General features: G+C 43.2%; 1 protein-coding gene across 1 annotated transcript in view; it reads right to left on the reverse strand.

Annotated features, from left to right (window-relative positions):
• Positions 1–13,062, reverse strand: part of TENM1 (teneurin transmembrane protein 1) — a 706,272-nt gene that overhangs the window by 39,133 nt on the left and 654,077 nt on the right. The window contains exons 27-28 of the mRNA XM_072956695.1: positions 2,775–3,141; positions 829–1,339 (exon numbers count right to left, since the gene is read on the reverse strand). Of these exons, the coding sequence (XP_072812796.1) occupies positions 829–1,339; positions 2,775–3,141 (878 nt within the window). The remainder of the gene's footprint in view (positions 1–828; positions 1,340–2,774; positions 3,142–13,062) is intronic.

Raw genomic sequence — 13,062 nt, forward strand, 5'->3', positions numbered from 1 at the left:
ACCTTGTGTTAATTCCCAGTTAAACACAGTTCTCACAGATCCGGTCTATGAATACCAAAATGTGCCGGATTCTTTGCCTTGTGCAGGGACACCGGGGGAGCCCAAGACCGGACTGGAGCTTTTGGCTTCACATTTCCCCAGAGCAGCCAATGGAGAGCAGCCTCTCCTGTTCAGCATTTGCCCCACATCGATTCCCACTTGCTTTCCGTGCTCCACTTGTTCTTACCTCTCACAGCAACTACACTGAGTTGGGCTGGGCTGGGCCGTGCCCACGTATATTCATTCATTAAACCCCATGGAGATCAATAAATGCTAGTTAAACTACACTGCTTCTTTGCTGCTTTTGAACTATTCTTTAGTTTTGTTATTCAAATGAAATTTTACCTTGTTTTCCCAGCCATGCTGTAATTTTCTCGAGTACATGGACTTCTGCCTCACTCCTCTCTCTCACAGCACCATCCTGGATTCTTCATTCAGCCTATGTTTTTATTATGCCCTGCAGAACTGCTCTGGAGAATGGGTCTGAACCCTAGGAGCTGGTTAAAATTTTTCTCCTCAATTTTTAATTTTTGTATTGGGATTGTTAGGAGGAAATAGCGTATGACACCCAGCAGTTACTAAGTCATTCTCCCACGGTAATACAATTTCAAATGAAAACCTAACAAAGCCAATAACTTTTAATGAAAAAAATATGAAAACAAATATATGTATGCATATGCATGACTGGGATATTGTGCTGCACACCAGAAATTGACACACTGTAGCTGACAGTATTCAATTAAAAAAAAAGAAACCTAACAAAGCCTATGCTGAGAATTAGAAACTTACTCATAAACGGTTGTCCATCCATTTTCATTACTTTTGGTAGCCAGAAGCCCTGTGTTTCCTGGGTAGGTCATCAGGGCCAGATTGTAGCCTTGGGCTGACACTCTCTTCAGGACCCCATTGCTGCTTATGGTCAGCCAGTACACCTGCCCACCAGGCACCACAAGCCAGAGGGGCATCCCGCCTGCATCACGGCGAATGTGCACAGAATTGCCATTGCTGCTGGTAATTGCACCCAAGTCACCTTCGGCATTATAGGTGAAATTATACACATAGTCCCTTGTTATCAAGTTCAAGGTGTGTAGGTGGGTTCCATTGACGGTGAACTGGTAGAGTTCCTGATCAGCAGGTGAGGCAATCTCATAAAGGTTCATGTCATTCAGGTGGGCTTGGTTCCTGCTAATGGTACGAATTCGAACATTCCCAAGGTCTGCCACGTAGAGGGTGCCATCAGGTGACACTGCTAAGGAGGAAGGGGCTTTCATCTTTGCATCTTTGGCATAGCCACCATCACCTGTGGGAGAAAGACCCTGATTTTAATAGTTGTCACCACAAGCATTTATATAAACATACCATACACGGAAATTGCTGTGCATCAACAATCATTGTACAGGGAACAATTAGTGAACCAACATTCTCCGCATGCCCTAGTTGGAAATTTGAAATCCATTATTCACAATTCTTTGTTCAGAACTGCTGAAGACGAACCGTAAGACACAATTATCTCAGTTAACACCAATTCTGTGAAATCCTCAATCCTGCTGTTCCATATCTATTGTATTGCAAGATATAAAACCAGCAAATAACGACAGCCACCCAAAATCTGGCTGGAAATCCATGAGACTTATGTCTGTCCATGCTTATAGGATCTATCTCAGGGCTTTCCAATCCTACTGTGCCAAGAGGACCTCTCTTCTGTTAGTTCCCATTGTCACATTGTCAAAGTACACTAAGTCTATAAGTGTGTGACAATGATTCAGAATATCAAATTTGATAACTGGAATAAACATTCCAGTTTTGCCTTGAATGAAAGATATCAATTAGCAAAAGAGCTATAAAACTAATTGTCCATGAAAACACTGGAAATATCGACCAAAAGTTGCACTGACCAAGTTGCTCACTCTGGATTCCACTGTCACAAGGAAAGGCAAAGATTAAGAGAATCATTCGGGGCCGGATGAGCAGTTTAATAAAGCTGCATGTAGCATGGGGGGATTTCCACGTCCCAGCAATAAATGTATCTATTGACATTTACAGGACTGTTTACTATCTGGAATATCTGCTCCATGTTTTGGAGAAAAGGCTCTCCCCACCCTCCATTTCAATTGGAAGTAAAGGGCAGTCTTGGTTACAGAGAAAGTTTTGGATTTTAAAAAACACAATGTAAGTAGTAGAATGATGTCCTGAGACCCCTGCACTGTGGGATTTAATTTTGCTCATGTATCCCCCAAACAGTCTGCTTTTAGTCCCTTTGGGTTTCAAATAGCACACACTGTTGATCTGGCAACCAGTCACTTAAGGGAAGCAGTTCTTTTCCTTAGTTAAATCAGTAAATGTAGGTTTTACTTAGCTTCACTTTCTCCAAAGAATGAATAATATCATGATGTTACATTTGTATAGTGGTCTTAATTTCTTAGAGTATCAAAAGTTTTATCATACCAGTTTATCCTCAAAACAGTAAGGTGATATAACTGAGACAAGTGATAGCTCTACTTAGCAGATGAAGTGAGTCATGAAGAGGTTTTGTGGCTTTCCCAGGGTCACTGAGTGAGCCTGTTGCAGAGCAAGGACCAGATATTAGAATGTCTGACCCCCAACCCATTGGTTTCTCCACTGCCTCATATCAATGTTCACAAGGAGCACTTTTGTTCTTCTTTTGACTTTTCTCATGCACATTTTTCTTTTGAAAACAGAGAGGGGGAGCTGGTGAATTGCTAAAAAGGTCATACCTGAAAAACAGTCACAGTTGGGATCAATTTTGCAGTCACAGTCAGTGGGGGCACCAGCCATGACGGAGATCTCCCCATTGGTGGTAACTTGCTGAATGCGGTTTACTTTTCTCTCATCTGTTTCAGCTATGAAGAGCAGCCCGCTGTGGGAGACACTGATGGCCCTAGCCGACTCCAGAGTGGAGTGAATTGCCACCTTGCTGACCAAGAAATGATCGATGCCTGGCACCTGGCAGTGAATGGGGCGCCCTGCAATGATCCGCACACGCCTGTTCTCAGAAATTTGCAGCACAATGTTGTTATCTAAGACATACAATGAATTGTCCATGGGATTGACTGCAAGGTCTGTTGGCCACTCTAATCGCACCTGCAAAAAGAACAGAACACACACCATTAGGTTACAGTATCTTTCCAGGGGAAGTTTTACCTTGAAAGAAACATTGGCTTATTTGTTCCCCGACCGTCTCGTGAATTTCAGCAACGACCGTCTCGTGAATTTCAGCAACGTTGGTGTTGCCTGGCAAAGTTGGGAGGGATAGTTGATTAAATGTTCCGGCAAACAGTTTTACCATTTATGCCATTTCCAACAAAATGTGAATTTTTTCCCCCTATAATTCCAGAAGGCTCCTTTTCAGAGTGTGGTCTCTGGATCAACTACAACAGCATTACCTGGGAACTGGTTAGAAATACACATTCTCAGGCCCTAACCTAGACCTAGTGAATCAGAAAGTCTGGGGTAGGAGCCTAGCCATCCGTGTTTTAACAAGCTCTCTATGTGATTCTGAAGCCCCATAAAGTTTGAGGACCACTACTCCAGGGCTTCAGTGTCACTGTGAGGTGCAAACCTCTCTTGCTGCCCTGTCGATGCACGTAAGAGCAACGTCACAGATGCGTCTGGACAACAGAGTGCTAGAGAAACCCCATTTTGTTCTATCAGCACCCTTTTGGGACAGGACCTTCTATCAGCACAGACCTAGGCTCCATCTTGTGGAATACTCAGTACAGGTCATCAGCTGGTGATTTGGAGTCCTAAGTTGTAATGCACTGTTCATCTGGCTTGACTTGGTTCACTTCACATCCTCCTTTCCTCAGCAAAGAAACAGGTTGGTTTGTTCCTTCATAGAATGTGTGCTGAGTACTGTCTCTGTGCTAAGCTTTGTGCTAGGCTTTGGGGATTCAAAAGATCACCATGACATAGCCTCTGCCCTCAGACAGCTATCGGTCTAGAAGAGCCCGTGGACAGCCATTAGGCAATTACTCTCCATGTCATGAGAAGGAGGCAGTAAAGAGCATATGAGAGCACTTTACCCAGATGAGGAGGCAGAAGGCTGGATATTTCCAGACGTGATGCCTATACAGGGTCTGCAGTGACCAGTAGGAGAGGAATGGCATGGAAATGGCAGGGAGCAGAGTTGAGGACAATCCAGGTAGAGGGAACAGCATGAATGAAGGTTCAGATACTATAGCCAGCATGGCCAATCCAGTTACTACAAACAATTCAGTAAGGCTGCTATAGGCTGAGTGATGGGAGAGGCGGTTGGTCAGAATCAGGAGGAAGACAGTGGCTAGATATTACAGACAGAATTCTGTCCCCCTAAATTCACATATTGAAGTCCTAACAGCTAATGTGACTGTATTTGGAGATAGGGCCTTTAAAGAGGGAATAAAAGTTAAATGAGGTCATAGGGATGGGGCTTTCATGTCCTTACAAGGAGACACCAGGAATATGTACACATAGAGAAAAGCTCATGTGAGGACACAGTAAGAAGGTGATCGTCTGCAAGCCAAGGAGACAGGTGTTAGGATACACCAAACCTGCCGACGCCTTGATATTGAACTTCATGCCTCCAGAACTATGAGAATATCAGTTTCTCTTGTTAAAGCCACCCAGTCTGTGGTGTTTTGTTAAGGTAGCCCTAGCGGACTCATACACGAGGTAGTGGAGGGATGCACTTGGCCAGCTTTATTGTGATGGCTGAGGGAAGCTGCTGAAGGGCTTTAAGTAGGGATGTGACATAGTCAAACTTGGGTTCTAGAGGCATCACGTTGTCTGCTGTTGAGACCCTGTTGGAGGAAGAGGTGAGATGGGAGGTAGGTCAATGGTTAGGAGGTCCCCACAGTGATCCAGATGAAGGATGACGATAAGCTGAATTAGGATGACAACACTGAGGATGGAGAGAAGTAGACGAATTTAAGACATGTTAAGGAGTTAGAAGCAAAAGGGCTGGTGTGTGTGTGTGTGTGTGTGTGTGTGTGTGTGTGTGTGTGTCTGCTGTACCTGTGCCAAGCGCTGTGCCGGGTGTCTTGGGCACTGGGGACACACAAGCCAAGCAAACACGAACCTACTGTAGTTCCTTTCTCGACACAGGACTTAGCCCAATGCCTACTGTGACATTCCTCAACAGCTACTATTCATCACTGGGAACTTCTCAGAGAACTGTGTTACATGCTCACTCTACTCCACCACTCGCTTATTCTGAACTTTATTTCTCTTCCCATAAGCTAGACAAAGACAGAAGAATCTGCTCCATTCCTGACCAGGATAGTAACAGTAACACAGCTGCTCTTCCTTTTGCCTGGCCTTTGCCCGAGGAAAACTCTGTTTTTCTTGCTGAATCTGAAAGTTTGAAAATAAGAGATGGATGGTGATCACATTCTGAGGCCCACTATTTCCCTGGTTGGAAGAGGCCTTCCACTCAGTAATGAAGTGAACAGAGGCCAGTCTGAGATAAGGCCCTCCCTCTGACTGTCTCTTAACTGAAGGCAACTGGTGATGCTGTGAAGAAGATAAAGGTTGTCTTTGACCTCCCCTCTTGCACCATTTTGAGGCTCTTTGCCCCGGGTCTCTGAGTGTCTCTCCCAAATACCCGGCAGCCTCCTCCCATCCCTGTCTCTACGTGCCCTCAGCTCCACAAAGTCTGGCCTTCTCGGGTCAGTACCACATGCCTCTGGGCAGCTAGGAATTTGAACGCTAATGGAGTATAAAGCTGAGCTTGTGTTATGCATGTTCTACAGAGCCTTTCAGGCTGAGGCCATTGGATAAACATTAAACACCAGCTTTAACAGCTCCCAGAACAGTTTGCTGTGATGTGCATCTCAGCACGTCTGTCTGAGGCCTTTGCATGTCAGTGCCCTGCCACTGAGAGGAAGAGCAGGGAGCTGTTGCGCATGTGCTGTGGCTGCTTCCCCCACCACGTGGCCCCACTCTGGACCTCTCTCCACACTGTCTATCTTGTACGGGAGCTCCCAGGAAGTAAGGGGCCTGGCTGAGGAAGAGGAAACGAATTTATTTCAGTACAACACTCCTATTTTGATGGAGTCTGAAGTCAGTGACCCAGAAAACCAAAGCTGGCAGAAGTGACGTTCTAATTATCCCCACTCTGGGAGCTGAGGCCAGGGACGGCACACACCTGGCAGAAGTCAGAGAAGGACATGTTTTGGACTCTGTTCTCGCCTGTCAAGGCTGCCTCTGAGATAAAGATAAAGGCTACTAGTCGGAAGATGAGCTGTTGAATTCTCCAATTTGCCCAGCCTGATTTAAGTCAATACTATTGGTGTCATGTTTATTAGATTTAATATTGCCTCAAAAATACACCAACTGTTCTGTCTGTTTGTTTTCTTTTCCATCAAATAAGTCACCCTCTGGCAGTTTCCTGTGACTAAAGTGGCCTTTGTGCTTCAGAGACACTTTCTGTACCAGCCACACAGAATCCCTTTAATTCCCATTTGATTTGGCTGGGCAGCTTGTCTATGGAATCTGCTCGGATGAAAGACGTGTGGTTACTTAGTAGTCTAGGGTCTGTCTTTTCAGAAACTGGACCTTTTCACCTCTCTTAGGTTGTTAGTTCCTTTTATATCCTTCTCATGTTACATACTCTTGTTTCCAGGTAATTTTTCCAGGAACTGGTGCTTTATACCAAGGCATTTCCATAACACACACCCTAACTCACAGAATGGAGTCTTTGCGCTGATTCTGGCAGTCACAATTAGCATCTATTAGTTGCAGAGAGACCCCAGAATTACCTACTATTGAGACAGGGCTGAGGTTAACCCTTGAGGGCTGCTGGCATTTGTCCAAGTAGCTTGTGAGGAGAAATAAACCTTTCTTTTGGAGGCGGGGGGAGCAGAAAAAATATAGGAGCAGCAGTGAGACTCTGAAATCTCTGTGTAGTGACCCGGCCTACAGGCAAACCATTTGGCCTAATTTGTGGTCGTTGCCCCACCTTGTAAAAATACATGAATTTGTTTGAAATGTCAAAATGTATTTAAGCTAAACTAGCATTAAAGGTCGCTGGTGTAGCTGCCAGCTGGTGGAATGTGCCCATCTCCCAGCAACCTTCCCTGAGAAATAACCCTGAGCAGAAAGGAGCTCTTGGTCTGGATGTCAAGGCTTGACAGCACCATGTCTTCCTCTGCTAATTGCAAATTTGCCTTGAAGGCACTTGACTCTCAGGTCAGCCAGTCCCACCGTGGGTTTAAAGAGCCAGCTAATTCTGACCTAAGTAGTAGTTTATGAAGCAGCAGAATCCTCTAGGGGAAAAATTCATGTGGAAAAGCAATATATGAGGCCTTGATTAGACTAAACTAGAAAATTTCTCAGTTATGAACTTAATCCCACCCTGCGGACACAGACCATAACTTGTAAACTGAGGCTCTCCTTAACAGTCTGAAGGCTGGTTCCTTCCCATGTAACCCTAGGCAAATGAGGCATCATCTATGAGTCTCTGGTTTCTTCATCGGCATCAAGGGAAAGAGGCTAACAATAGTCTATCCAGCGTTTAGAGATATTGCGTGAATTAATTGAGAAAGTGATATAAGGTACTCAACCCAGTGCCTGGACAAAGTAAGGGATAGTAAATGGTACTAACATTAATAATGGTTTCAAAGTCATAGCTCTTTAGCGCTAGAAGGAATCTAGCTCAGTTACCATCCAATACAGCTCCCTTTTAGCTCTGTTTCCCAGACTTCAGTCGTCCACATAACATATTTGTGAATTTTGCCTTACTCGTACACCACTTGTACTATTATTGACTTAATAGTTTTTAAAAACTGACCTACTTTTTAAGCAGAAATAGGTGCTGCCCCTTCCTTTGAACTGGTCCTAATCAATAATATTCATAAAATTACAGGCCTACTCACCTGAGCCTTTAATAAAAGTAACTACTGTTTATTGAGTGCTTCCTACATGTCAGGCTCTTTACATGGATTATTATTTTGTATGCTCAGAGCAATCACTTGGGAAAGAATATCAATATTCCCATTTTCAGATATCCGCTCTTAGCCTCTATGCCATCTGATTTCTCGCCTAGAAGAGTACACACATTTCCTCATGCTCTCCTCTGAAGCCTGGCCTCCCCTTTACCTTGTTTGAATCAACTTAAAGGTTGATTTCAACCTTCTTTCTGGCTGAGAAGGTCAAAGCTCACTAGGAGTTAAGTGACCTGTCTTTCTCTTTGTCATCTGTTATCTTTCAGTTCAATGTTTTGGGGGTGCCTATTCTGTGCCAGACACTATTACGAAGATAAATAAACTAGGTCCCTCCCCTTGATTAGTTCACAGTTAAGCGAGGGAAGGCAGATACAGAAACAAGTCATTTCAATATAATGTGGTTAAGTGTCACAAGAGAAACAAGCTCAGGGGGGCATGGGAACACAAAGGAGGGATTTCAGGGCAATATTCATAGAAGACAAATGTAAACTTAATCTTGAAGGATGAAGCAAATGAACTAAGAAAAAGTAAAGTGGGAAGAGTGATCTCCGTCGAGGGAAAAGAATAAACAAAAGCAGAGAAGCATGAAACCATATGGGAGAGGGGGGAGCTCCCAGGTCTGGGATTGCTGGAGCATATAGCAGTGGTGGTAAATGAAGTTTAAATGGACTAGGGACTAGGTTTAAGTTTCTCCACTGAGGCGCTAGGTCATTTGGGGCCAGATAATTCTTTGTTGTGGGGGCTGTCAGGTGTAGCTCCTCTCCCTGAGTTGTGACAACCAAAAATGTCTCCAGGCATCGCCAAGTGTCCCCTGTGGGGAAAACTATCCCTTGTTGAGAACCACGGAACTAAGTCATGAAGGGCTGTGTTTGCTGAGGACTTTAGATTTGAACTGTGGGTGCTGAGGAGTCAATGAAGCTCTTTAAAGCCGAGGGTTGACATGGTCAGACTAGCGCTTTAGTCAGATCACTCAGGCTGCAGTTTGGGGGGCAAGTTGGAGGGAGACCAGACTGATGCAGGAGATCCAATTTGGAGGCCAGCTATTAACCAGCACATTCACGCATTAATATAGCCTTCCATCCGAGCATCTTACAAGTATCCAAGTGCTGATTCAGACAGACATGGTCTCTGCCTTCGCAGTGCTTTGAGTCTGGAACACTGTTTCTCATATGTTTTTGGATTTACAAAGCCCTTTGGGAACCTGATGGAAGTTGTATACTCTCTCCCTAGAAAAAGGCTCGGGTGTGACAGCAGGCAGTGGTTAGACGCTCAGGCTCTGGAGTTAAGACATCCTGGGTTCAAAATTCTGTCTGTTATTTGCTAGCTCTGTGACTTTGGAGCAAATCAGTTAACCTCTCTGAGCTTCAGTTTCCTCATCTAGAAACTGGGTATAGTAATAAATCTTTGCAAAACATTTTTATAGGAATTACAGGGAAAAAATTGACACAAAGCACTTAGCACAGTGCCTGGTACACAGAAAGAGCTCTAAAAAGGTTATTTTCTTTTTTATTATAGAACACGCCTATATTTCTTCTCATTCCTGTCTAACCAGGGCAATGTGCTCTTTCTTGGCTAGCTCAGGTGTGCGTTAGTGTGGTCATACAATCATGCTATTTCAAGGTTTCCTCTCTTTCTCTGTTATCAGCCATTTCTTCTTTGTTTACATTGCTTGAGAATTCTTTCAAGCCATGTGTCCTCCAAGAAACATTTGGCTTCTGTTGGGATATGTTATTTCACCTACATTTGTCAGCCAATTTCATGGCTAATATTTTAGCTTATTACTTGGATTCCCCACTGTTATTTGTAACAGTGCTCTTGGTACAGCTCCAAGTGTAGAACATGTTACTTTCACTATTTTCCTTCTTCTGTCAGTAAATGTCTCTTTATCCCATTTTGGGTACTACGCTTGGTACTCGGGAGCCAGCTCTAACCGAGACAGACTGGGTCCTGCCCTCATGAAGCTTCCAATCTTTGGCTGACTTCATTTCCTTCATTTTCCAGTAGGTACAAGGGGTTGCTAGTGGCATAAAGCAGTACACTATTTTCGTTCCATTCCATTCATCTTAAGAAATTAACTTTCATGAAAGAGCCTCAAAAACATGGCATGATCGTTACCGTATTTTGCAACTGTTACCAAGTGCTAATAACTTCTTTTCTCAAAGTTCAACTGTGCTGACGAAACCAGCTGTTTCCCCCAAAGCCCTGTCTCCCTATCCTAAACAGGACCCTTCTAATCTCCCTCCTTTATGACATTTCCAGCCTTGTGCCTCATTTGAAAAACGACTGTTAGATTTTGATCTCTGAGGCCTCTTCAGTAGGAATTTCCAAGAAGCGTATGATTATCTCTTCTGTAGCACACCAACCCTGGGGAAGGTACAGTGACGGACGGGACGCATGCTCTCTGCCAGGTGTTCTGCCAGCTCCATGTTAGATTTCCCCATGCTTCTAAAAGTTGACAACTCCAGATTGTTAGCATCACTTTTTGTCAGTTTTCAAATGGCCTTCTCATTTCTTGACACGGATACTGTCTGAGCTTCTTCAAATTTATAAAAAAGGGGAAAAAATGTCTGAAGAAAGTTTGGTTTTCTGCAATTGGAAAGCATGATGACACCTTTGAGAGTGACGGCCCTATTGATCTTGCTTTTAAAAACTGGAAATTATTAGAAGATGAAATACACCAGGACTACACGGACTTGTCAACCTGCAAATTATTTCCCATTATCTTAGATTCACATTCTTGTGTTTCTCTGAATAACGGCTGTAGAGTTTGAGGACTTTCTCAACCTCTGGTCAAGTGTATCAGCAGTCCATGGCCGCCCAATCAGGAAAACTGACACTTATATTCATTGCAGATGAACAACCAGGATCAATCTTATCAAGAATTACAACTGGACTCATCTTTAGGATCATTCTGTGGCAGAGCCTATAGGTTAAATCACATTTACCCCAATGTTTCAAAAACATTTTGGAAGCTGAGGAAACAAAGCAAAGCAAAGCAAGACAAAACAAATCAAAACAAAACGCCTACAGCAGACGTGGTATATTTCATCTTATAATAATTTCCACTATTTAAAAGAAGGTCAATAGGGGCATCACCCTCAAAGGCATTGTCGTGCTTTCCAACTGCCAAAATCCAAACTTTCTCTAGATGGCTTTTACACATTTGAAGCAGCTCAGGCAGCATCGGGATCAAAAACAAAACGTTGAATTTGTGGTTACTAAGATGCCTGTGGCAGAGACTACTAGTTCGGGGCCTACCCTATCATCCACTCACTTTTTCCTCCTTAGTAATATATCCTAATTTTAAAATTTGGGCAGATTGCTGTCTAGAATAGAAGACACTCCTGCCTTACTTGCAATTACCTGTTGCCATGTGATGAAGTTCAAGGCAATATGATGTAAGAGGAAGTGTGGGAGTAGCTACGTTTTTAAACTGATGCTTTGAAAGGCTGCTTATGAAGAGCTGACCCAACTGGAAGCAGCCTCTTTTTGCCCTTCTTCCAGTATGCAAGATGGATACAAGTGGTGGGAGTTTTGACCGATGTCTTAGAGAATGAGGTGGCCATGAAAATGGAAGTTCTGTGCTAGGATGGCAGGGCAGAATTATAGGAGCCTGGATCCCAGATGACCTCATGGAACTGCCAAGCCAGTCCTGGACTATACATCTAGTCTGGCTGCTATCTTGCTTATGCCACTGTTTTGTTAGGGGGAGAGGGGTTGGTTTCTGGTATTCTCAGCTGAACCTAATCACAGTGAAGAAAATGCTTTGTTAGGCTTTGTTCTCGATTGGTGCTACTGACTACAATACTATTATGGTCAAACTGGTCTAACAAATTTCTCGGTTTATATCTCTGGATAGATCACCAGTGTTTGCAAAAAAAAATTAAATTAAATTGACATAAATTAATGTCTGAAAGTGACTGACACATGTGGCGAAGTCCACCAGGGCAGCCCTTTGTTATGAAGATGACTAATTGCTGAAACTTAGTGATTAACCTCAAGCATTCCTGAATACCCAGCGCTCCTTCTTTGGGTACTTCAAGCTGTTATTCCAGCTCCATGACTCATTCAGATCCAATGCTTCTCCATTATACTATAAATACTTGTTTGCCTTCCTTTGTCCACTATTAGGTCTGTGAATCCTCAAGGACAGGAATGAGGTCTCATTCATTTCTGTGTTTCCAGTATCTGCCACTACATTTGGCAAATGTTTGCTGAATGAAAACATTACTGCCTCATTGACTGTAACATTTGCAGTCCATGAAAGCATTTTAAAAATTGTAAAACACAAATAAGCTCTACAAAAACTACTTTTCATCAACATGTTTGAGTCAGTAAATCTGGGTTTCCAATGACTTATTGAGGTTAGTGGAAGTTAGCATATTTTCTCAATCTTAAGAAGTGTATTTCCCACTCCCTCCAAACTTTAAATTTTCTGAAGTGGGGTCATGTCTTATAATCAACACGTATATTTAATGGAGTATCTTGCCTCTTTACCTAAAGTTATCAAACTGATGCCATGTCTTAGAATATACATAGTGTCTTAGAACTGAGGAAATATGGTGTTTCCATTTTGGTCCTCGGACTTTGGGAATTCCTGAGACTCTTTCAAGGAGATCCATGAGGTCACAACTTTTTTTAAAATAATACTATTTGCCTTTTGTACTTTCTCATGAATATACAGTGGAGTTTTCCAGAGGGAGCCTGAGGCTACCATATCTTTGCGTTTAAAAAAAATTCACACTTTAGATTTCTAATAAGGTAAATATTAATAGATAAAACCCACATACAGAAAAGCTCTTTGAAGTCTCCAACAATTTTTAGGAGTGTAAAGGGGTCCTGATACCAAAAGCTTGAGAATAGGAAAGAAACAGTGAATGAAACCACTGGGTTATGTAAGAGTTTCATTCAAGCTCATTTAGAAAAAAAGCACCTATCCCTTCCAAGATGGCTCCAGCGGCCCTCAGCTCGGTCCAAAAGCACACTGACAGAGTAGCTGAACATCTTTACTTCCTCTAGAGACCCAAGGCCTGTGGGATGCTATAAAAGTTCGCTCTTACAGGCTCCTTCAGAGCAATCA

The sequence above is a fragment of the Vicugna pacos genome, chromosome X (genome assembly GCF_048564905.1).
Source record: "Vicugna pacos chromosome X, VicPac4, whole genome shotgun sequence".
Taxonomy (NCBI): Eukaryota; Metazoa; Chordata; class Mammalia; order Artiodactyla; family Camelidae; genus Vicugna; species Vicugna pacos.